At 54.2% G+C, this 24,688-nt stretch overlaps 8 protein-coding genes across 8 annotated transcripts; 5 read left to right on the top strand and 3 right to left on the bottom strand.

Annotated features, from left to right (window-relative positions):
• Window positions 1-497: 497 nt before the first annotated feature.
• On the top strand, window positions 498-1,919 carry NCS57_00702000 (Flap endonuclease 1; the record flags this gene model as incomplete). Its single annotated transcript, XM_053056884.1, has 3 exons — window positions 498-722; window positions 779-1,345; window positions 1,398-1,919. Exons 1-3 carry the CDS (start codon window positions 624-626, stop codon window positions 1,917-1,919), a joined length of 1,188 nt encoding a protein of 395 aa, XP_052913079.1. The 5' UTR covers window positions 498-623.
• A 1,049-nt stretch (window positions 1,920-2,968) lies between these two features.
• Window positions 2,969-4,815, top strand: NCS57_00701900 (Cytochrome b5 heme-binding domain-containing protein; the record flags this gene model as incomplete). The annotated part of the gene is made up of 4 exons (XM_053056883.1): window positions 2,969-3,083; window positions 3,193-3,485; window positions 3,533-4,271; window positions 4,322-4,815. The coding sequence occupies 4 exons, from the start codon at window positions 2,969-2,971 to the stop codon at window positions 4,813-4,815; spliced, it is 1,641 nt and encodes a 546-aa protein (XP_052913078.1).
• A 1,109-nt stretch (window positions 4,816-5,924) lies between these two features.
• On the top strand, window positions 5,925-7,598 carry NCS57_00701800 (ATP-dependent RNA helicase DHH1; the record flags this gene model as incomplete). The annotated part of the gene is made up of 3 exons (XM_053056882.1): window positions 5,925-5,968; window positions 6,024-6,102; window positions 6,165-7,598. The coding sequence occupies 3 exons, from the start codon at window positions 5,925-5,927 to the stop codon at window positions 7,596-7,598; spliced, it is 1,557 nt and encodes a 518-aa protein (XP_052913077.1).
• A 4,416-nt stretch (window positions 7,599-12,014) lies between these two features.
• On the top strand, window positions 12,015-14,946 carry NCS57_00701700 (PIPK domain-containing protein; the record flags this gene model as incomplete). The annotated part of the gene is made up of 3 exons (XM_053056881.1): window positions 12,015-13,150; window positions 13,198-14,167; window positions 14,218-14,946. The coding sequence occupies 3 exons, from the start codon at window positions 12,015-12,017 to the stop codon at window positions 14,944-14,946; spliced, it is 2,835 nt and encodes a 944-aa protein (XP_052913076.1).
• Window positions 14,947-15,846: 900 nt separating this feature from the next.
• On the bottom strand, window positions 15,847-16,257 carry NCS57_00701600 (uncharacterized protein; the record flags this gene model as incomplete). Its single annotated transcript, XM_053056880.1, has 1 exon — window positions 15,847-16,257. The coding sequence occupies one exon, from the start codon at window positions 16,255-16,257 to the stop codon at window positions 15,847-15,849; it is 411 nt and encodes a 136-aa protein (XP_052913075.1).
• A 609-nt stretch (window positions 16,258-16,866) lies between these two features.
• NCS57_00701500 (uncharacterized protein) lies at window positions 16,867-17,558 on the top strand (the record flags this gene model as incomplete). The annotated part of the gene is made up of 2 exons (XM_053056879.1): window positions 16,867-17,117; window positions 17,171-17,558. The coding sequence occupies 2 exons, from the start codon at window positions 16,867-16,869 to the stop codon at window positions 17,556-17,558; spliced, it is 639 nt and encodes a 212-aa protein (XP_052913074.1).
• A 593-nt stretch (window positions 17,559-18,151) lies between these two features.
• On the bottom strand, window positions 18,152-21,087 carry NCS57_00701400 (Cleavage and polyadenylation specificity factor subunit 2; the record flags this gene model as incomplete). The annotated part of the gene is made up of 2 exons (XM_053056878.1): window positions 18,152-20,882; window positions 20,942-21,087. 2 exons carry the CDS (start codon window positions 21,085-21,087, stop codon window positions 18,152-18,154), a joined length of 2,877 nt encoding a protein of 958 aa, XP_052913073.1.
• A 1,851-nt stretch (window positions 21,088-22,938) lies between these two features.
• Window positions 22,939-24,237, bottom strand: NCS57_00701300 (uncharacterized protein; the record flags this gene model as incomplete). The annotated part of the gene is made up of 1 exon (XM_053056877.1): window positions 22,939-24,237. One exon carries the CDS (start codon window positions 24,235-24,237, stop codon window positions 22,939-22,941), a length of 1,299 nt encoding a protein of 432 aa, XP_052913072.1.
• Between the last annotated feature and the right edge of the window lie 451 nt (window positions 24,238-24,688).

The following is a 24,688-nucleotide window of genomic DNA, read 5'->3' as shown; positions in this document are numbered from 1 at the left end:
TAGGAGGTCGGCCGGGTCTCTCGGGGGCCTCTGTTAGGGAAATTGCAGTAAATTACGTGTAGGCACTAACACTAGGTGCCAAGAAAAAAATAAATCAAGGGGAAGGTGGGACGAGGAAGAGAGTGCTGGGAAAGGAGCATCCCGATACGCTGACGAGCATGAATAATCTGGCCATCACCTGGAAAGACCAAGGCCGTACCAGAGATGCTTTAGCCCTGATGCGAAGCTGCGTTGCCCTACAAAAGCGAGTGCTCGGTATAGACCATCCGCATACAGCGTCATCGGTGGCAGTTCTCGCTAAGTGGGAAATATGAGCGACTTATCTAGAGAGGAATAATTTTGAATTGACAACATGAAGGACGCATATGAATAGGTAGGTAGTAATGTATGTGCAGAGCGCGCAGGTCACGGTGTGGGGTCAATTAAGATCCCTGTCAATTTTGGCGCGATAGGGCGCGTCATGACGTTCCCGCACGCGTCAAGTTCCTTCCTCCTTACAATTGAAGTTTCCTCCCACTTGCGCCCCTTCCCTCCTTCTTCGTCTTTTCACTCTCAGGCAACACCCACCTCTCTCTTCTCCCTCACCAATACAACACGCATCCACAGAGAAGAAAGTCGCCAAGATGGGTATTAAGCAGCTCTTCCAGATCATCAAGGAGGAAGCTCCAGATGCAATCAAGGAGGGTGAAATCAAGAACCAGTTTGGCCGCAAGGTCGCCATCGTAAGTCGACACCCCGTTCTCCAGGCGTGGTGAAGTCCTAATGCTTACTATTGAAGGATGCCTCGATGAGCATCTACAGTTTCCTCATCGCCGTACGATCCGATGGCCAGCAGCTCATGAACGACAGCGGCGAGACGACGTCGCATCTGATGGGCATGTTCTACCGTACTCTCCGCATGGTTGACAACGGCATCAAGCCTCTATACGTCTTCGATGGTGCGCCCCCTAAGCTGAAGTCTGGCGAGCTGGCGAAGCGTTTCCAGCGTAAGCAAGAGGCTACCGAGGGCCTCGAGGAAGCCAAGGAGACGGGTACAGCAGAGGAGGTTGAGAAGTTCTCACGACGAACTGTCCGTGTCACCCGAGAGCACAACGCCGAGTGCCAGCGCCTGCTGAAGCTCATGGGCATCCCTTTCATTGTCGCGCCCACTGAAGCTGAGGCCCAATGTGCTGTGTTGGCGCAGGCTGGCAAGGTATATGCGGCAGCCAGTGAGGATATGGACACTCTATGCTTCAACTCTCCCATTCTGTTGCGCCACCTCACATTCAGTGAGCAGCGAAAGGAGCCCATTCAAGAGATTCATCTGGAGAAGGTTCTTGAGGGACTTGGTATGGAGCGCAAGCAGGTACGTCACATTACTCACCTTGAACCCTTCCTTTACTGACTGTTTTACCTAGTTTGTGGATCTCTGTATCCTTCTCGGCTGCGATTATCTCGACCCTATCCCCAAGGTCGGCCCTACCACTGCCCTCAAGCTCATCCGTGATCACGGTTCGCTGGAGAAGATTGTCGAGGCGATGGAGAAGGACCCCAAGAAGAAGTATGTGCTTCCCGAGGACTGGCCTTACAAGGATGCGCGGGATTTGTTCTTCGAGCCCGATGTGAGAAAGGCTGATGACCCCGAATGCGACGTCAAGTGGGAGAAGCCAGACATTGAGGGCTTGGTGCAGTTCCTCGTTACGGAGAAGGGTTTCTCGGAGGATCGTGTCCGTAGCGGAGGCGCGCGTCTAGAGAAGAACCTCAAAAGCTCACAACAAGCTCGTCTAGAGGGCTTCTTCAAGCCGGTTCCCAAGACGGATGCGCAGAAGGCAGCGCATAAGCGGAAGCTGGAAGAGAAGAACGAGGAGAAGAAGAAGAAGCTCAAGCAGGAGAAGAAGGACAAGGCGGCGGCCAAGGCGAAGCCCCGCGGAGCCGCATAAGCAGGTGCCTGACTCGAGAGCGGTGAGAAGTAATTTGCTGGACTGGACGAAAGGACTGAAAAGGTAGAGGCTTGGTTTTACCGGGATCGGGATCGGAGTTTTGGCGCGCGGAGTGAGGCTACGGATACATCCTGCGTGATGATCGAGGTCAATTGCTATCTTGGTGCGCATTTATCTGGGATTAAGAGAGGAAGGCCCAGCTGCTTAGCTATTATTATGTTTCTGCCATGGAAGGCTCATGTGTCGAATTGACGCTTTTCAAAAGATGATGACCCAACGAATGGTGGATATTCATCTTCCCCAGGTTTCTTTGCTGACCAAAATCACGCATGCCCGAGCCCGACTGAGTGACCCTGCATCTTCTCCGCATCCCCAATCTCGGTCCCTGGCCTCGTTTACACATGGCGCCCGAATCCTGTGGAGGAGCAAGCGAGTCGTGGAACGAGCCTCGGGGAGACTTTGGCAATTGTCGACGTACGATTGGACAGGGAGAGCGAACCTCGGCATCCCCACACAGTCCTATCATGACATCAACAGACACACCCCAGGGCCGCCACGAGGGTTCTCGGCGCTAGTAAGCAGGTTGGCTTTTGTTCTTTTTTGTTGCGCGGCGCGGGCTTTGGCTTTCACATGCTTTCTCTTGTCGCAGTCAGAGCGAGGCGCAGGGCACATGACCATGACCGCATCGAGAAGTGCCGCGAACGACTCATGCATGACCTGCTCTCAGAAGAGGTCAGCCTGTGAAAGAGACCCCAAGTATGGGGAAATGGAAACCTAGACGGGGTTATTCTGGGGGTGGAGGCACACTCCGGACAACATGTGATTGTCGACTGTGTACGTTTTTGCCGAACTGAATTTAAAAGGGGGATGGATCGTGGGGAAGATAAAACCATCCTGGCAAGATCTCTTGATTCCTATTCTTCTTCCCTTTTCCCTCTCTCTATTGTGTATCTCTAGACTTTCTTGGCGCCTTTCCTTGTAAGGTTAACCTTGGGAATCTCACATTTTCTCACGTCAAACATCATCAACACCTGAAAAAGAGTCCCAGGATGGCCCAGGTATTTACCAAGAGCGACGTTGCGTCGCATAACAAGCCTGGAGACTTGTACATTGTTGTCGATGGCGATGTCTACGATGTGACCAAGTTTCAAGATGACCATCCAGGTGAGCAAAGCTTCCATTAACTCTACGTTGCGCCTCCAGACGCCACGAACATGTTTCAATCTGCACTCCACAGACGCGTGCATGAACCGTTTCTCTAACGTTCAGCTAGGCGGCAAGAAGATCCTCCAGCGCGTCGCTGGCAAGGACGCGTCCAAGCAGTTCTGGAAGTACCACAACGAGAGCATCCTGAAGAAGTACCAGAAGCAGCTTCAGGTCGGATCCCTCGACACCAAGCCCAAGGCTCCCGAGCCCAAGGCCGAGCCCAAGCCCGCTCCCGCTCCTGCGGCTACACCCAAGGCTGTTGCTGCTGCTGAGAAGGCGGCTTCCAGCAGTGAGGAGGCGGACGCTCTTGAGCCTTATGGAGATCAGATTCCCTTTGGCGATCCTAGCTGGTACCAGAACGTGAGTTGTACCTTGACGATGTGTCGAGCCAATGCTGACTTGAACAGTACCACTCTCCCTACTTCAACGAGACTCATGCTGCCCTTCGCGCCGAGGTCCGTGAATGGATAGACGCTGAGATCGAGCCCAATGTCACTGAGTGGGACGAGGCCAAGCAGGTTCCCGAGGAGATCTACAAGGAGATGGGCCGTCGGGGCTACTTGGCCGGTCTGCTCGGCGTCAAGTACCCTACCAACTATGTGCCCCAGGGCATCAAGTCGGTGCCCCCCGAGAAGTGGGATCTGTTCCACGAGATGATCATCACCGACGAGCTGTCGCGCACCGGATCCGGCGGCTTCGTGTGGAACGTCATCGGAGGCTTCGGCATCGGCTGCCCCCCTGTCATTAAGTTTGGCTCTAAGAAGCTCAAGGACCGCATCATGCCTGGTATTCTGAACGGAGACAAGCGCATCTGTCTTGCCATCACTGAGCCAGATGCTGGTAGTGATGTCGCCAACCTGACTTGCGAGGCTAAACTGAGCGAGGATGGAAAGCACTACATCGTCAATGGTGAGAAGAAGTGGATCACCAACGGTATCTGGTGCGACTACTTCACCACCGCTGTCCGGACGGGAGAGAATGGCATGAATGGTGTGTCATTGCTTCTCATTGAGCGCGGTGAGGGTGTCACCACACGACGCATGAACTGCCAGGGTGTGCACTCATCTGGTACAACGTACATCACGTTTGAGGATGTCAAGGTTCCCGTTGAGAACCTGCTTGGCAAGGAGAACAAGGGTTTCCGAGGTAAGCTTTCTAACCGAGTCTCAAGACTGTACCTATACTAACGGCTCTAGTCATCATGACCAACTTCAACCACGAGCGCATGGGCATCATCATCCAGTCCCTCCGCTTCTCCCGCGTCTGCTACGAGGAGTCGGTCAAGTACGCCAACAAGCGACGCACCTTTGGCAAGAAGCTCATTGAGCACCCCGTGATCCGGATGAAGCTGGCGCACATGGCTCGACAGATCGAGGCCTCGTACAACTGGCTCGAGAACCTCATCTACCAGTGCGAGCGCATGGGTGAGACCGAGGCCATGCTGCGGCTGGGAGGCCCCATCGCCGGCCTCAAGGCCCAGTCGACCTTGACCTTTGAGTTCTGCGCCCGCGAGGCCAGTCAGATCTTTGGTGGTCTGAGCTACTCGCGCGGCGGCCAGGGCGCCAAGGTCGAGAGATTGTACCGCGATGTGAGGGCGTATGCTATCCCCGGTGGTAGCGAGGAGATTATGCTGGACCTGAGCATGAGGCAGAGCTTGAGGGTGGCCAAGGCCATGGGTATGAAGCTTTAGAATGCGTATGACGAAGCTGTAGGATGTTTATATTGGTTTTGTACGATTATTATATTGGAGTTTGGATAGCCACGTCGAGATACAATGTGGCCCAGTTAGAGCGAAGAATGGTTACTTTTATTCGAGCCAATGGAAACAGGATTTGTGGCATGACAGCTGTTGAAGTGAAGGCATAACTGCCCTGGTCAAGCGAGATCAAGAAATCAATTCCAGGGCCCCTGGTTGGCCCCTCCCACGTCATGATGCCAGAAGCCGCGATGCGAACTGTTTCTGGATGGCTGCCGAGACTGGGGATGAACTTTGGCCAGAAGATAGGTAAAGATCGAGGAGCATAAGGCGTATACTGAGATTGAAGAGCTTTGCAACGACTGAAGGTAGCTTCAAGGAGGCCGATTGTAGCTTGATCAGCTCGTTCCCCTGTTCAATAAGCATCCATCCTCATGACTTTTTACCGAATAGAGTTTCCCCTCTGCTTTCGCGAACACGCCACGAACCGATACCACTCCTTGTATGGAATATCTGCCTCGGCCGCCTCCTTCAACCAATTCAGCCCTTGGCAAGTTCCGACCAGCTGATCGATCTGCCAAGCCAAGCCTGCCCACCTCACCTCAGGTCAGTGAGTCGACCACGACTACGACCAAAACCGGGCTGCCCCGCCGCAGGCAAACACGTGACCCAGGAAATGCAGGGCCTTCCGCCGCCATGAGGCACACACCAGCATCACCTTCACCTTCAAACTCTAAACCTGAGCCTGCCTCACAACTTCTCTCCCCTTCTTCAAAAACTACGTACCAACTCACAACAATCTTCCCTCCACGACCACGAATACCCACGCGATCTCGGCTGCGCGCCTGACACGAGCGAAAGAAACAATACCTCATCTCTCTCCCTCCCCGAAAGCCGCTTCGATTCCATTCCCCGGGTAGTGCAACCGGACGGGCCCTCTCCGACCTCCCCCCCACACGACACGAAATCAACCCTCGCAGCTCCTCAACTGCTGCCTCCCCTCGCGCCACCGGCACCTTTGAGAGGTCAACCTCTGTGCTGTTTTGCATATAATATCATCCTCCTCACTCTCCCTCGATCCGTAGACGGATCTCACTAGCGCAATGGCGGATCAGCTAGCAGACAAGCTGAAATCTACCCAAATCAGGTCCGCTGCGCCGCCCTCGCGGCCCTCGTGTGTGAGCTTGCGCTGACCCCAGCAGTGATGGCCTGCCCATTGGAAATGACGACTGGAAGAAGAACTTGAACCTCCCCGCCAAGGATAACCGACAACAAACAGAGGTATGCACCTGACTCCCCTTTGGCGCATGGTCCCCCCCGCATTCTGACCTGGCGCCTCGCAGGATGTCACAAACACAAAGGGCCTCGAGTTTGAGAACTTTGCCCTGAAGCGAGACCTGCTCATGGGAATCTTCGAAGCTGGTTTCGAAAAGCCCTCCCCAATTCAAGAAGAGGCTATCCCTGTCGCATTAACTGGACGAGATATCCTTGCACGAGCAAAGAACGGCACTGGCAAGACGGCTGCCTTTGTCATCCCTGCGTTGGAGCGCATCAACCCCAAGGTCTCCAAGATCCAATGCCTCATCCTTGTCCCCACACGTGAGCTTGCCATGCAGACCTCGCAAGTCTGCAAGACCCTCGGCAAGCACCTCGGCGTCAATGTCATGGTCACGACTGGTGGTACCGGTCTTCGAGATGACATTATCCGTCTGCAGGATCCCGTCCACATCGTCGTCGGCACTCCCGGCCGAATTCTTGACCTCGCTGGTAAGAACGTTGCCGACCTCAGCGAGTGCCCCATGTTCATCATGGACGAAGCCGACAAGCTTCTCTCCATTGAGTTCACTCCCGTCATCGAACAACTGCTCCAATTCCACCCCAAGGACCGCCAGGTCATGCTTTTCTCCGCCACCTTCCCTCTGTCTGTCAAGGACTTTTCCGACAAGAACATGGTCAGCCCATATGAGATCAACCTCATGGACGAGCTCACCCTGAGGGGTATCACCCAATATTACGCCTTTGTCGAAGAGAAGCAGAAGGTCCACTGCTTGAACACGCTCTTCTCTAAGCTCCAGATCAACCAGTCCATTATTTTCTGCAACTCGACCAACCGAGTCGAGCTGCTTGCCAAGAAAATCACTGAGCTAGGTTACTCTTGCTTCTACAGTCACGCAAAGATGCAGCAGCATGCTCGAAACCGTGTTTTCCACGATTTCCGAAACGGTGTCTGCCGAAACCTTGTTTGCTCCGACCTGCTCACCCGAGGTATTGATATCCAGGCGGTTAATGTCGTCATCAACTTTGATTTTCCCAAGAATGCAGAGACGTATCTGCACCGCATTGGTCGATCCGGCCGTTATGGCCACCTGGGTCTGGCTATTAACCTGATTAACTGGGACGACCGTTTCAACCTCTACAACATTGAAAGGGATCTGGGTACTGAGATTCAGCCCATCCCCGCCAGCATCGACAAGTCCCTCTACGTTTACGAGAACCCTGAGTCGATTCCTCGACCCATCTCCAACCTCCAGAGGGGCCAGCAGCCCGCTGCGCTGGCTCAGCAGCCGCAGCAACAGCAACCATTCCAGCCCCAGCAGGCGCAGCAGGCTGGTCTGCTTCAACAGGGCCAGGGTAACTGGCAGAGCCAGAGCGCCCAACACAACAACCAGCACTTCTCAGGTGGACGGGGTCGTGGCCGAGGCCGTGGATATCGCGGTCGTGGCGGCCAAGGCGCAGGCGGACGAGGTCGCGGCCCGCCCCGTGAAGCCCAAACCTAATATCACACACATATGCATGGCGTTAGGTGGGGAGACGGGGTAACGGTTGATATTTCGACATGATTTTCTCGTATTGGGCTGTTTTTTATGGTTGGATTGTACATTATTCGCACATTTCTGGCGAATGGATGGAACGGCGGAACGGATTTCATCGCTGATGGCGCACGACGACCCAACACTCTTTCATCTGCCCTTCTCAGGCATCATCACACTTGCGATACAGACTCGACGGTCCACACACTACGGGACCGGTAGATCAGCTTCTGCTTTTGCGACTACACACACACAAACAAACAACAACTCAACTTGTCGGTCTGTACGATACCCATCGGCTTTGACTTCTGTTCGGCTTGGTTCATGATATCTACGGATGACGAAGGGAAAGCGGGACTGGAAGATGCAAAGGAAAAGGTGTTCTTTGGGCATCGACTACGGTAGACATACCTGCTTTGGGGCTGGGTACGGCCACGGTGTGGGAAGAAGGGACCGGAGGGCTTTTTGAGACTCGGGGCGTTCCAGGCATTTTGTGCAGGATGGCGTTGCCCCCGGTTTGCATTTGAGGGCTGTGGTTTTCTGTGGAGGTCTTGTGGGTTGAACGGCACCTCTGCGGAAGGCATGGGGGAATGATACCCTGACGACAAATCTACGTTAGACGAACGGACCTCGTATGAGATGGGACGTGGGCGCTGCTAGAAGTATTGGGGGTTGGGGGATGTTTCTTGATGATACCTTTTGGGAATCATCTTTACACCTGAACCTCCCTGGGCCATCCGGAGACAAGATATGGCCTCGATTCGGACTGCTCTCCTTGCGACGAGGTCAAGGATGGAGCCAGGGAGGTTGCCGCAGGTGAGCGGCAAGCAAGCTGACGAAAACGACGAAAAAAGAAGAACAAACTAAAAAAAACCTCTGGGAGGGACACTGGATGGACTATATGACTTTCGAACCGGCTCGGCTTATGTCTGCAGGATGCACGGGTTGCTGCATCTCGGTGACGGCATGGCTGGGGCCGGTGAGGCAGATGGTTTATCTGAGCATAGCAATGGAAGATTCCATTTTCTCTCTCATGCGAAGTGTCATGTTAAACCTTGAATGCTGACGTGTTGTTGGGAAGCTGACAGATGGCATCCTGATGTCCAATGTTGATGTCTCAACAAGTTTGGACGATTGTGCACATGATGTCGGTGTCGATGATGGATGAAATCATGGTGCTTGGACTTGACATGTGACGTGCATTGCCTGAACTGAAGATGTTGTTGTTACACAGCGGAGTGTGAAGGATCAAAGCCACGCAAGAGGGAAGGCTGTCCCAGCTGGGATGCTAGCGAAAGGGGATAGTGAAGAAAGCTGACATGAGGTCGAAGAGCCGAATTGCATGTAGTCCAAGTGTTTTCAAGCCATGTAAGAGCCTACGATAATTTGTTTACCTTGTATGGAAGGCACCCCCTTTATGAGCAATGGCCTTTGACAATTTGCCTGTGGATCCTTTGCAACGCTGCAAAGTCAAAGGATCCGATACGAGTGTGAGGCTGTCGTGAGAATTATGTATTATGTGCATGCATGTTGCTTTGTAGATCTGACTGACTCAGCCACGAATCCATTTATGCCAGCTGATAGGGCACTACTGTAGCTAGCGGCTCAATGATCCTTGGTCTCGGGATGGCAGTGCTTCCCGAAGGCATGTCCACGATCTGCGGCTCACTGCGTGTTTCCCTCTTTCCTCAACGAGACTCTCTGACATGCTGAACTCGGACAATTAATGGTACCTCGAGCAGCAACGTCTTGTTTTGAATCCCGTGTCCCATCATGCAACCGGTGGAGACACCTTTTTGTGAGACGAACACCTTGTCACGGAAGACCGCATTCCTCGCGGACCCCGAGAGATCCGTGCTCGAAGACGGATCGGAGATAGCTTAACCCAGGCCAGGGGTAAGATGGGAAAAGAAAGTAAAAGAGGCAGCCAAAGGAAACTATGTGCGGGGGGGAAACTAAATTATTAATTGGGGAAAAAATAAGGCGCCGTGTTGCTATGGGAGAGCGAGAGTGACCGGGGAGGCTCTCCGCGTATCGACGTAGCAACAGTAGCGAGGGAGAGGCCGTGTAGAGTGTCGGTTGTGTGACGGGCTTGGCCTTGGTCATGACATGCCATCAGTGGCAGGGTCATGGGCCAGGGTCGATTTTTGACGGGAGGATACGTGAGAACAGAGAGAGACCTACCTAATCATTGCGGATCTAGTTGGTAGGTAGCGACAGATGGAGATAACAAGGTCTCTATGTCTCTTGTCTGACTCTGGCCGTGGTGTGGTGGTGCCAAGGACCAATGCAATATCGCGGGTTGGGCACATGAAGTAATCAACACAAACCCATGGAACCCCAAGCCAAGCACTTGGGTGTCATAACGGTACCTAGGGCATCCATGACGGAATATGCTAGCGGTGAAGAAAAAAAAAGTAGTCAGGGGGTCTAAATGTCTTGGAACAAGAAAGACTTGGAAAAACGAGAATGATCTTCTGTCAATCAGCGTGGCCACCAAAACAGGGGACTGTCGATCAGTTCTCCCTACGACTTCCAATTGTTATGCATTATCTAATCCAATTCATGGGGGAGGGGACGAGAATAGAAAAAAAGACGGCGCGTAAGGTAGGACAAAACACTGCGCCCGGCACTCTTTCTCTCTTGTCCAGCCAAGTAAAAGCGCCAGACATGGCGAGACAGCATCAACACTGCTAAATGTAATGTCCGTCAGCTGGAGCCGACCGCCGGGCGGGTCCTCCATGATTCCCCCTGTGGCTTAGCAGGACGGCGCGGTGCCTGGGGTGATTCCATACATGGAGCTGGTGGGGATGGGAGGCGAAGCTGATGAGCATTGTCTGTTAAATTATCGAAATCGATATCGAGAACGAATTCGAATAATTCTCGTGATCGAGAAAAGGTCGTCTCATGTCTTGGTGGAAGAGTGAGCCCGAAGTTTGAAACCCCTTACCCAGAAATTCTGCTGCTCGTTGCTTGGCTTCGTCTGGAACGAGGGCCTGGAATGAGACGGGCGCTGGATGATACAGTACCTACGTAGCCATACATGACTACCTCACCTCACGGCATTGGCAAGGATCCCGTTTGATCCGTATGACAGACTGTACGAGCCAGATGGAACGAGCCATGCTCCAGATATGAGCCGTAGCCACGCACACACATACATGCAGTCCTTCTCTGTATTATACGAATTCATGGCGTTCCTGGTGCTGATGCTGACGGGACGGCACACACACACACACATGCAATCGAGAGGACGCTACGAGAAGACGCCGTCAGGCCAAAGTCAAGCCAAGCGTGGGAGCATCAACTTTCGGCTTGCTAAGCCCGTGGCCAAGACTAGGCCAAGCCTTCAAGTCCTTGAAGACCACGCTCGCCGGGGTTGGCAAAGGACATTCTGCCACGCAAGCCAGCCCATTTCCTTGGCGGGACAGGACTGGACTGGTTAGGACCCAGCCCAGGTTGGCTGAGCGCCCTGCACTGCAACAGACTCAGCGCTTCGAGAGTGCCCTGAATTACGCTGCGTCCAGTGGAAAAAGAAGGGCCCCACGCACGGCTCAGGGCATCCTCCATCCCCCCCCCCGGGCCATCCGCCCCTCCCCTCCCCCTTCCCTCCCCTGGGTACACCCCCGACGCGCCTCATTTCCAGTTTTAGGTACATGCCAGGGAAGGCAGGAGCTGCTGGGCTGCTCGCACTGGCAACTTCCAGGTCCCGTCCCGTCATTTTTTTCCCTGCCCGGGCAGCCAGCGCTTCTCCCAGCCTCACCACCTCTACCTACCACCTCTACCTACCCTCTCTCTCACCTACCTACCTACCTACCTACCTCACTTCACCTCTCCCAGCTCAACCCCCGATTGTACGTTACTTGGGAACTCCGTATACGAACCGGTTCCATCCTCTCTCCCCCATCATCTTCATCTAACGACAATCTCCTCCCTCCGTCGCCGAATCACGCCTGCGCCTCTCGATTTATCCTTTCCCTTGTCGCCTCCTGGGCTTTCGCTTCGACTTGACCCCCTCTCCAGCGCAACGTCCCTGCCTAGCTCCGCCCTATTGGTCGACCCGCCAAGGAACCCTGTGCGCCCGCCCAGCAGAGACTCGACCCAATTTCCCTCTTCTCGCACCTTGCCTTGCTCATTCTTGCATTCGACTGTCGTATCAACTGAGAGCTTGGGATCGAAAGGGCGAAACTGAAACCGAGCGAGATACTGCCTTCGACAACGACGACCTCGACAGCGACAGCATCTCGACGACAAACGTAGCCACCTCACATCCCCGATCACGAGCCAGGATTCATCCAGCATCGCTTCACACAAGTAGCATCTAACCGCGTCAGCGCTCGCTGGTCTTGGCCTCCAGCGAGTTCATTCGACCCCCCGCTCGAAATGCCATCGTTTCTCAACAACGAGGACAATTCGGCCATCTTCTCCAACAACCCCGACATCCTCAACCTCGACCCCACAAACCAGTTCGGCCTCGCGACCACCAAGGAGAGGGTGAATGGGGGTTCCATCCGCCACACCCGATCCGACACCATCAATGAGAGCTTCGACGAGAGCTCCATCTCATCCACTCACGCCTCCGACGTCTCCGAGCCCACGCCGACGCCTATGAATGGCAACGGCACGAGGCCCACGAGCATGAGCTCCATCTCCAACGGCCAGTCCGTTACAGCTATCTACCCTCCTCGCCAAGATGACGAAACCGACGTCTACCGGCAAAAGCCTATGCCCAATGGCACTGCGACTCTACCCGACCGCACATATCGACCCTCGGCCGATACTAATGGCGCCGGCCCCGTCATGACATCGAGCAACGGCCATCAGTATCCCACCACACTATCAAAACCTCTGCCTTCTGAGCCCCCGGCCGAGGAGACCTATGAAAAGCCCCCGAGCAGGAGCTTCGATGCCCCGACCACAGCCCCTCCACCTCCCCCTGAGCCGCGTGGCTCACAATCACAAACAGCATTGCCAACCACCGCTCACCGGTTGTCATCCCCGCCCGTCTACGTTTCTGGTAATACTGCAGGTTCGTCCCCAGGACTCCTCCAGGCTCCCGGCCCAGGCGGCCTCAAGCAGAGAAACACACTCGACGTGCCAAAGCATACACCTGGTCGAGGCTCCAGGGATGGTATGGATACGGCACAGGCCAGCGGCCGCTTCTCTCCGACCGGCGCTCCTGCGACTGGTGGCCGACGGCCATCTCTGAGCTTGGGTAGAAGACCAACCAGATCGATGCAGTCGGACGCACCCCGAGACGAGATCATTCCAGACGAGGACGCCCTCCGATGGACAGAAGCAGTACGGGCAAAGCGGGCCAGCAAGCGGAGGAAGAAGGAAGAGGAGGATGACGAACGCGTCATTGTCGGCACCAAGGTGGACGAGACCCACGCCAACTGGGTAACGGCCTACAACATGTTGACAGGTATCCGAGTATCAGTCTCACGGACAAACGCAAAGCTCGACCGGGAATTGACTGATGCCGACTTTGAGACTAAGCAGAAGTCGACATTTGATATGTATGTTGTCTCCTGACACTAACCCTGCGATATGCTGACGTCAACAGCGCCGGTAATGAGCTGGTTCCATCAGCCAAGTATGACTTCAAGTTCAAGGACTACGCCCCTTGGGTTTTCCGTCGCCTACGTTCACTGTTCCGTCTGGACCCTGCCGATTATCTCATGTCCCTCACGGGCAAGTATATCTTGTCAGAGCTTGGTTCTCCCGGCAAGAGTGGCAGCTTTTTCTATTTTTCACGAGATTATAAGTACATCATCAAGACGATCCACCACGCCGAGCACAAGTTTCTCCGAAAGATCTTGAAGGAATACTACCAGCACGTCAAGGAGAACCCCAACACACTTCTCTCGCAGTTTTACGGCCTGCACCGAGTCAAGATGCCTTATGGCAAGAAGATCCACTTTGTGGTGATGAACAACCTATTCCCACCACACCGGGATATTCACACCACCTTTGACCTGAAGGGATCAACTATTGGCCGAGACTACAGAGAGGAGGACTTGGAGAAGAACCCACGTGCGACCTTGAAGGATCTGAACTGGATGAGGCGGCAGCGGAACCTGGAGTTAGGCATCCGGAAGAAGCAACTCTTCCTGGAACAACTTCAGAGGGATGTTGTTCTGCTAAAGCGCCTTCAGATCATGGATTACTCGCTGCTGGTTGGCATCCATGATGTCTCGCGGGGCAATGAGGAGAATCTACGTGACAAGACGTTGCAGGTCTTCAACCCTGGTGGTGAGAAGGCTCCTGATGACGACCCTGCGTCGGTCCTCCTCCGCACGCCGTCCAAGTTGGAGAATGCGCGAAAGGCCAGGGAGCTACGGCAGATGATCCGTCAGGAGCGACCAGTACCCATGGGTCAATCGGCAAACAAGATGCCGGATGAGCTGGAGGAGGGTCACAACCGATCCGGGTTTGTGTTCAACCAGGATGATGGTGGATTCAGGGCAACCCACGAAGACAACAGCCCAGCGGATGAGATTTACTACCTGGGAGTCATCGACTGCCTGACTCACGTGAGTATTGTGCTTGGTATTCGCAAGGGTGAGACTAACATGAGATACAGTACGGAATTATCAAGAAGATTGAGCACTTCTGGAAGGGCTTGTCGAGCGACAGGTCACAGATCTCGGCGCTACCGCCTGACCAGTATGGTGATCGGTTCTACCATTTCATCGAAGGGGTGACCATGTCATCCGAGGAGGCTCATCGGGAGGCTGAGAGGAGAGATCAGGAAATGATTGAGGCACAAGGATCGGGCCAGAGGGTGTCGAGCTGGAATTCGCGTCGTAGGTCGTCGCAAGCCATCCCACCCATGCCGACTCATGTTCCTCCCCCGCCCCCTGGTCCTCGCTCTCCGGAAGCTCAAGAGACGGTAGAAAAGGCAAGCAGGGAAGCTGAGCGAGCAGAAAGGCACGGGCACACAGAGAACCAGGTGCCTGACCGAGTCCTGACGACTGCTGGCTCCAGGGGGGATGCGCGTGACTCGATGCAGCATGAGCCTATCCTGCCGGTTGTTGAGGAAGCAGGCGAGAATGGCCGAGATGACAGTCGACCCGAGACGCCACCCAAGGATATGAACAAGAACCTACCTCCGACAAGGGCACCCCCTCCTACACCACCCAAGACGGGATACCAGAAGCCGGACAGCGCCGACAGCGGATATGCCGGGATGAACCACAGCACCGGACCTGTTGACCATGTCTCGATGCTGCGAAATAGCCTCGACAAGGAACTGCCGCCGCTCCCAAGAAAGGAGCAGACGAACGACAGCGGGGTGAGAATGGTGGCATAGATTGCTACCACGGTCAGATGTGGCAACCCGGCTCGGAGGAAAAGACGGCCGGCTTCATGATTAAGAAAGAGAGCGAACGACGCAAGCGCAGAAGCTTGACGAGAGACGGAATCATCATCATCTATCTACCACAACCACACCACAAACGATGCATTAGAAAGGCGAGACATACGGCGGCACCTCTTTTGTTTTGGTTTCTTTCTTTCCTTGCCTCCCTGCTACCACAAACTATTATTTCCCTTTGGACAATTTTGGCATACCAAGCTACGCTCATGAAAGCAGCTTCATCTTTCCGTTTTATTATTTCCTTTTCCTTTGTCGACGAAGGAGCGGAGAGGGGAGGATGAGGGAGAAGGGAGAGGCGAGGAGGAAGGATATTGCACGTTAAAAAGGCCGACCTGTATTCAGGGGCATCCGGAGAGGGAGAGAATGTGCAGATATGGGTGTTTTTTTGTTACAAAAAAGAAGAACATGGATGATACCACCACAGTGAGCACGCTTACAGTTTGTTTGTTTTTACTCGTCCTTTTTTTTTTCAGTTTTCTTGATCATCAGTCTTCACTTCTTATAACCCCTTTATTCGGCTTCATTCCTTTTGCGTCGTATACTCATTTTCTTTGGGTTGTATTAAGCTGGGAGGGCTTTTGCAGGCGGGATTAGGTAGTAGGGATAGATAGATAGGGTAGGATAAGACTCGCGTTATATCAATCAGCCTGGAAGGTAGCTGAAGTAACAGTAAATGTAGTGTAGTAGTACATTTTGTTGTATGTACATGAAGTTTTGGTGAGCTGGTGATGACATGTTAGTGTACAATGGTATAAATACATTTCTTTTGAAAGCCCTGTGGTGTTTCTTGGTTCCAGCTTGGCTTTTCAACTCTTTTCTATCCATCTCGTCTTTTTACCTCCCCTTCTTCCTGTCCAACATATCCTGGATATCCTCGACACCCTTGCCCTTCTCACCAACGCCACCCTCGGGAGCAAAGCTCGTAGTAACAGTCATCTCCTGCGCGCCCTGAGCCCTCAGCTCGTCGAGCCTCCTCTTCTTCTGAATGTCGGCGACGCGCCACTGCTTAAAGTACTTTACCCAAGCCGCAGCGCAGTCCCGCTCAAAGTCGTCGTTCTGGGCGGGGCAGGCCTTCTTGGCGGCCGAGGCATCCTTGGTGGCGTCGATGATGTTGTTTGCGTCGAGGCAGGCAAAGTAGGCGTCGCGGGCGGCCCAGCAGGCCTTGCGCTCCTGACGGTTGGGGATGGCGGCGCCGGAGCGGATGGCGTCGCCGCGGGTGTCGCTTGAGAAGGGCCAGAAGCCCATTGTGTATGTGAGGAGGGGGGAGGGTCAATTGGTCGAGGAGAGGTTGATTTGTTTTTAGGAGTCGATTGTTGTATTGAGATTGATCGTTGATTAAAGAGCGTTGTATGGTAAGCTCCCAGCTGTGGTGGGTTTCCTTTGGTGGGATGGGCTGGAGTTCAAAATCTCATGAGCACATGCATCAACCAACCTATGACGAGAGCCGGCTCAGTCGGAGCGGCAGAATCAAAAGCGGTGAATCACAAAAGGGTTTAGCGCATGGGGAAAGCTTGAAGCCTAGTTGTGGCTGTGGCTGGTGCGTGTGACCCCAAGAGAAGGAAACATGTCCCTTCACTTTGCCCTTGCTCCCAGCCTCAAACTTGGAATCCAACCTCTTTTTTCATTTCGCGTGATTCTACGTATTTCGATTTAATGCTCGTCTTTCCTTAATTAACTGGTGTTTATTTCGTTCTCTGAAGAGTGGGGATTTTTTACTCCAAGTGAGAACGTAGGAAAGGCGAGATCGACAGGGGCTGTTATCCAAGCTCCAGAAACAACTTCGATATACCGAACGACTCCATCACACGCGACCACAAGCCAACACCTTTTCTAGCCGAATAAAAGATCGAAATAATGGCGCGACGCCGCAAGCCCCCCCGCGCGGGCGCCCTGGCGGAACTGGCGCCCCTCAAGATCGCGACGCAGATCGCGACGCTACAGGTCATCTACTACTTCTCCGCGCTGGTCCTGCTCGTCTTTACGGCGCTCGTCGCCGGTACGGGGTTCAGCTTCACGCTGCTGTTTGGATGGGAGGGTGTTAGGGGGGATACCACGCATGGATGGCTCATGGCGTTTGTGCTGTTGCTAGACGGAGGACTATGCATGTGAGTTTCTTCTCTCTCCCTTCCTACACATACAGTTGCTAACAGTTCAACAGATCCGTCGCCATGGTCGCCCTCGTCGCTCGATCCAAGCTCGTCCCCGACTTTGCCCTCACCGTCCACTTCCTCCACCTCGTCGTCGCAACCCTCTACAGCGGCCGTCTCCCCCGCCACGCCATGTGGTGGTTCACCATGCTCGCCTCGGCCGCCCTCTCCGTGGGTCTTGGCATCTGGGGCTGCCGGTACCGAGAGCTGCAGCCCGTCTTCTTTGGTGGCCGGAGAATCCTGGCAGCCACGGGTCCTGAATCTGGCCCCGCTGCTGCTCCTGCTGCCGCTGGAGAAACTACCGTTACGGAGCAGCCGAGGGATGAAGAGGAGATGGCCGTGCCAGGTGGAAGGGGGAATGGAGAGTATGAGATGGCGCCTATGCAACCTGTAAGATGAGTATGAGATTTTAGAAAGGGGGAAAAAAGACATGGGATTGTGTCATTCCAGACAAGAGAGAATGCTGGGTATCTTGGGATAGAAACTTGTACGGCCAGGCGTTGAGGCGCATCATTATACGAAAGACAATCTCAGAGTCGCACTCCAAGGCTTCTCGCTTGTAATATATTGTGATGGAACTATTTAACTATATTGGCAAACCTTGACCATGTCGGGATGTTGAGATGTGACTTGTTACCTAGCCATATATTGGGTTTATTCTAACATATAGCCAGGACTGATACGTGAGCCCCTTTTCATTGACTGGAACGAATGTCAGCAATCAAGCACACATAGTCAAGTCCACCATGCACAGTCATGTCAAAGTCCATCTCATAAGACCCATTGTTGGATTATCATTTATCTACCTCATCTTTAATCCCTCCCCAATCTCCAAGAGCATATTTCCTCTCCAACGTACTCCAGGTCCCGAAAAGAGAAATACACCTTCGTCTTTTATAACGTGCAAGAAAAAACGTGTTATCCCATTGACTATGCCCCCTTTGTTTTCTGAGCGTCTACCAAGTATCCAGCCATCACGTCGCTGAGTGCCTCTATGCACCAGTGACGACGGCCAGGTTGTCGTAAATCACCTTGCGCACCTCGTAGAACGTGCTCCGGCGAGCAGTGGGCATGCCGACGCTCTCCACCTCGACACGTCCTGTCGCCGTCTTGCGGACTGCCACAGTTCCGTCGACGACGAGTGTACCCTCGCCACGGAACTCGGCCGTGTGTCCGGCAGACTGCATGGCACGTCGTAGATCTGCAAGACGCAGGTCACCCACGTGTAGCGGCTGGGCGGCAGATCGCACGGCCGAGACGAGGTTGGCGGGGAGGACGTCAAGAGTAGGCATGGGAGACGCCACGACGGTGCTGAGGGCTGTTGTCGAGCTTTCCTCGGTCTTCTGACGCTTGTTGGCTGCGTCTTGGTCTCCCGCTGGAGCATCGTCGAGCTTGGTAGCCAGCAGCTGGCCGGTGATGGTGACAATACCCAAACCGCGAACGTTCTGCCACTTGATCTTCTTGACAAGAGAGTCGGCAAGCTTGACGACCCAGGCGTTGGTGTCAACGCTGGCATCCACCAGAGTGCCTATTTCAGGTGTGTACACATCGACAGTACGCTCACTTGATCCATCGCCGTCAGCAGCATCGCCTCCGAGAGCTCGGCGGCAGTCTTCAGCCAGGGCGAGTGTCTCCTCCCGTCCACCGCCAACCAGGATGAGCTTCCGGGGCTTGATCAACGGGATCAGCATGTTGAGACTGCGCTTGTCGTGCAGGCCACTGAAGTCGACATACGCGATGCGTAGGTTGGCTGTGACGGTCTCGGTCTGATATGAGAGCTTGCATGGTCCTGTTGGCTCCTCAGGCTCGATATCCTCCACATTGTCGAGTTCATCAGGGACAAAGCCGTCGCCTGCGCCAGCTTCAGCATCATCAACAGAGCCAGCTCTTGTAGTCTGTTGACGCTTGTTGGCTCCGGCTCCGTTCTTGGCCACGTCGTCCCATCTGCGCTTCTTGCCGAGCTTGTCGTCTGCAGCCTCCATGTTGGCGTTATCCTGACCATCCTCTTCCTTCTCCTCTGCGCGGAGGTAATCCTCGGGTCGAATGAGCTCTCCGAAGTCGTCGTGGCGCTTCCTGCGGATCGCAATAGGGAACGTCCGTTCTCTGCCCTTCTTTCCGCGCGAGTCAAAGTCATGAACGCCCTTCTTCTTGATGAGCACGTTGATTCCGAGGTCTTCGTCTTTGAGAACAACGTTCTTCCGGCCAGCTTGTCCGATTGTTGTCGAAACATTAAGCGCCTTGCCTTGCTGCTCACCATCCTCGTCTTCAGAGTCAGATGATGATTCCGACGAGGCATCGTCAACGACGTCAGCTGATGCCTCAAGTCCAGCCGCGCCACCGCTCTGTTGTGTCGCCTGGAGTTGTCTCTGAGTTGCCAGCCATTGTTGGTAGACTGCCAACTCGTCACCCTCCAGTGCCTGGCGTTGAGCCTCACGAATCTCCAACTCTCGTCCACCAGCATACACAAGCTCGATGTTGTCTCCGCTGCTGGTCTGCTCCACCGATACGCCGTCCTTGCGTTCCTTCCACCAGTCCCAGAGCGTCCTCGCAATCGATGGCTTGTCGTCTTTTGACAAGCCTGGCTTATCTGTCAGGATGACCAAGTTCCTCGAGTCTCTAGCCAGCCCCTTGATCAAGTCTTTAGAGAATCCCCACTCGATGCTGCTGTCGCTCGCCAGAATCACGCGTCCTTCCGTCTCGACGTTCTCAAAGCCGCGGCTCAGTAGTCGCGCGATCTGGGCCTTTCGTTCAAGCAGTCGTAGGTATTTGAAATCGAATGGTCCTCCCTCCTTCTTGTCACCCGCGCCGTTGACCTTTCTCTGGCCCTCGGCAAAAGCCTCAAATTCCTGGACGATGCTATCGTCCATCCACTCAAGCATACTTCGCGCGTACCGCATTGTGCTCGACATGTTGCGACCAGCCAGATACAGCTTGGCTGCCTTGAGCACGCCATCCTCAGAGGCAGCGTCTGTCCGCCACGCATGTTCCAGTAGGTATGATAGTTCTAGAACTCTAGCACTCGAGTCCACAGGGATGAGAACCGTGCCTCCTCGCGTCACACATGCCTTGATGGTATCAATCAACTGCTCGTCTCGCTTGGCACGACCACCAGCTTGGGCAGTCCTGTCGGCGCCCCGGCTGCTGCAGATCAGCGCAGTTGGCTTCCGTAGCTGCTCAATGACCTCAGCACCGCCGCCTCCAGCGCCTCCCAGCCAAGCTGCACCGGCAAACACATTCTCACGCGCTTGGTTCCAGTCCACAGCGTACACAATCGACTCCAGGCCATGTTGGATATGCCATATTGTACCACCGAGGGTATGTCCAGAGTTGTATGCAGTAATCGTCAAGCCGTTTAGCGGTGGTGAAAAGGGCGATGGAAGAGGTTGGTGTGGTTGCGAGTATTTAAGCGGTTGGATTAGAGAAAAGTATCGTGCAATATCTTCGTTGGTCGGGGACTGAAGGAGGAGGTTTTGCGCCGTCGTAGCGGTCTGGGCGAATGAGTAGGCAGTCTCGGATAGCGAACTCTGTGGGATGGTCGTCGCCGCAGCAGGGCTCGAGTTGTAGAGGTCTTGAATAAGGGTGCGGCCAAGGTCGATGACGGGCCGTGTCGCATATACGGGGATGCGTGTGAACTGTGGTATATTCTTGCAGCAGTGTGCGTAGGCAGCGAGATGAGATGCAGTCGCATGCGTAACGAGAATGAGGGAGAGAGTCGTGACTTGTCTGGATGCACATCTAGTTAGCCATCGTCACCTCGCAACGGCGAGCGCAGCAACACCTACTTCTCAATCTCCTTGAGTTTGCCAACGTCGAATGATTCGTCCCATCCTAGATCAACCAGCACTTTCACACCTCCATCAAGCTCAAGAAGGGACTGCGAAGCGGGCGACTCGGAGAGGGCACCCTGGAGGGGGCAAAAGGTGAACATGGTGGGCGCGGCGTCGCAAAAGTCATCAAAGGGAGGATGTCAATGATTAGATTGATCACCACAGCATGATGTTTTTGCCCAGTCAAGAGAGTGTGGATAAAAGAGATTCACGACGATTTGGATCGCGACTATCGAATAAACATTGTTGGCTTCGTCGATGCCGGCCAACAAAGGAAAATGACAATAGCTAAAGTCGTCGCGTGGAGAGCTTCCCAATCCTTGCCTTGGTGAAGCGCGCCAGAGCTGTCAAATCGCGGGGCCGGAAGATTTATTCCCCGACTTACACGCGACAATCAACAACACCTCGTCCATCACAGGCATTTCATCACCCAGATTGTTAGGTTCGTTGTCTAACTATTTCTAGAATATAGACACAAATTGTTCAATTAATTCTTAGCTCGTTGGGCGACCTGGTTTTTCCAGGTTCAGAACGTCGCTCAATTATGCCAAGATTGGGAGCTATTCAAGTCCTCTATTGTGCATCTCGAAGAGCTTCACTGGAAAGGAACCGTCGATTTGCACCAAGTGTTTGGACTCAAAGGCATTTTGAAACTCAGAACCATGTATCTTTTCAAACCATATACCCCACACTTTATTCTTACCATGGGAATGGTTGCTATTGATAACTCCAACCCACAACCCTCCAACCCAGAACGGCCATTTACCACAAGTGGCCTGGGAATAGCCTCAGTCCCCCTTGGCAATAAACCAAGTTTACTGAGTGAATGCCACGCCCCAAGACACTTCCATTTCACTAAATCCATCCGAATATTCAGCCTCAAAGCCCCATCAGCCAGCCTCACCACAACACGTAACCAACCCACCCCGCCAAGTTTCAAAACCCCCAGATCAACATTCCCAAAATAGCCTCTTCATCCTGAAGCCTAGACATTTGAATACGCATCGCGCTGACGACATTTCAGCAACCGATACCCCCCTTTTTTCCTTAACCCGCTGCCTATCATGTTCACACACCCTGGCCGGCATCTCGGCATGATGGGCGACGATGACGCGGCCCCGGTTCTAGGTCGCCGCTCCGCGCTGAGTGGTGAGGCACGGATAACCGGGAATGCGGGCGTGCTGCGGATGCGAATGCGCTCTGCAGGTGGAAGGTCTATCTGTTTCGGATGGCTATGCGAGAGCGGTTACACTCTATCTGGTCTATTGGCAGCCTCATCAGCATGTACTGTATTCCTACGGGAAGAGAAATCATTCAAGGTAGACCACAAGCCACAGTTCACAATAGAAACTCCAGAGAGTCTCCTCTAGTTATTCCCTTGCGTATAGCCTAAAAGGATACGTCAAGCATCCGATCCCTTGCCAAGCCGACTGCCTATCGAATACGACAGCAACGGTTAACCTTACCCTCGGTACCACCCCTAAGTTATACGGACGCCTTGTTCACGCGATTCGGCACTTAGTCAAGGTTAATGGGAACCTTGTGCGCAACCTCACGCTACGTGTAAACCAAAATTAGACATTGTGGACAATTAGTCCATACGTTCTTGGCATTGCTAGATGGCTATGTACAATACCAGTGTGTGTGAAAACATGACAGCCATCATCATCTGTTGCATGGCCCGTAAACACCAAATCAGCCCTTCCTATCGCCAGTCGTGATGAATACCCGCTGAATGTATCCGCAGCAAGCCCCCTTGGCTGCTGCCCTGTAGAAAATCAAGACGCCGTTACAATGCATATGGCGAAACGCCAACAAAAACAAAACCAACCCCATGCCCGGTTCGCCTAGACACACTACATGGTGTCACCATGATACCCTTCCTTGGGCTCAGATCTTCAAAAATCTCTACCAGTTTACTGGCTGCCTCCTCGTGAAGCTCCGTCGTTCTTCTAGATGCAAAACTTGCGGTCCAGCATTCTCAAGGCCCTTGCGTCCTCGCTGACGCCACCCTTCTCCAGCCCACACGACCCAGTCGCTCGAGGGCTGCTGCTTGCACTGCCGGGCTTGGCGCTACCAGCCTCGCTGGCAGCTGGCGTGGGATGCAGAAGCGCCGACAAGCTTGCCTTGTTTGTTGAAGGGATAGGGGCTTCCGAATGCGAGCTTCTCGGTGGGCTGACGCTCAGTGTCCGGTTGGGAGGAGTGCTGATCGCCGCGAGCGAGGATCCGGGAGGTCCGTTTGTAACGGCACCCAGACCTGGGAGCGCAACCTGGTGTGTTCGGGAAGAACTGTTCACGCGGTGATCGACCATGGCGCTCTGGGCGGTTGCCTGGAGGTGCTGCTCCCGTGGTGAGTCGTGAGCTCGAGGAAGGGCGGTATGCGTGTAGTGGGGCGAAGGGTTCTGCGGGTAGGCGGGCTTGGAGGTATGGGGAGGAGGAAGGGTGGTGCGCTGCTCATAAACGGGAGCCTGGGCGTATTGGGGAGGAGGGAGAGCCGGCTGGGTGACGTGAGGCGGCGGCACTTGATGGTGTACGCTGGGGGGGTACGGAGCAGCGTAATGGCTATAGGGGGGAGTGGCGACAGGTGAAGGAGGCCATCCATAGCCAGGTTGACCGTACGGAGCATAGGGCTGTTGAGGGTGCTGAGGAGCGACCATGAAGGGAGGCTGCTGCATAGGAGCACGGGTGAGAGCCGGTGTGCTGTTGGTCTCGCCCATGCTGGACTCGGGGTACATGCCCTTGAGAGGAACGATGCCTCGAAGTGCTGGGTCGTTGGTCGGTTGCTGAAGCTCGGGCTGACCAGGCTGAGGACGGGAGTAGTATGAGATCAGGTGAAGATGTTGTCCGTTGGAGGTGGTGATGCTGAACGATTGCTTCATAAGTCCATCGGCCTTGTATCGGTATCCCTCGGGTTCTCCATCATCCTGGTCCTCGTCGCTACCGCGTCCAGAGTCGGGAGTCTTGCCAGCGCCTCGTCGGCTGGAAGAGAAACCACCACCTCGCTTGCCCTCCATCTCACGGTAAGTCAGGAAGCTCCCCGAGACTCGGCTTGCGCTCCACGACTTGCCATCAGTCCATCGTCTCATGCCAGCTTCCCGCTCATCCCAGACAAAAACAGATCCAGATCGAATCGACTGTCTCTCCTTCTCTGACAGTCGTCGTTGCACACGGGGAAGAATGCCTAATCGACAGGCTTCAAACAGCCGGATAGCGTCGGCGGGTGTCCGCACGTAGCCGTGGTACGTCTCCATTGTGATGGTGTGTAACGTTGTGAAGTAGTTGAAGTATCCGCGCGAGGGCGGTAGGTTGAGATGATTGAGTAGAAGGGTCCAGGGCCTCGGTAGGTTCTCAGCGTCCTTATAAAGAAGGGCCTCTTGAGAACCAAGCTCTAGATTCCACGCGGCGCCCCACCAGATCTAAACGGGCCAAGGCGTGTGTGATTATGCAAATTGAGGCGTGATCCACAAGGGCCGAAGGATGTGCGGAACTATGCCCACGTATCCACCTCTAGTAGCGGGCTTGTTGTTCAGTTCCTTGGCGGTGATGACAGCTTAGGGTTCCAGAGAGGTTCTAGCAATAGTGGCAACGTGATGACCTCTAGTGATGGTGGTCGGGTTTGCCGAATAGATAGTGGTGAGACTAAGTGGATGCTGTGTCAGTTGATGTGAATGCGACAGGTGACTGTAGCAGTGTAGAAGGATT

This window comes from Fusarium keratoplasticum, chromosome 5 (genome assembly GCF_025433545.1).
Source record: "Fusarium keratoplasticum isolate Fu6.1 chromosome 5, whole genome shotgun sequence".
In the NCBI taxonomy this organism is placed as follows: domain Eukaryota; kingdom Fungi; phylum Ascomycota; class Sordariomycetes; order Hypocreales; family Nectriaceae; genus Fusarium; species Fusarium keratoplasticum.
Note: the sequence above shows the minus strand (reverse complement) of the source record. Positions and strands in the feature narration are given on the sequence as shown.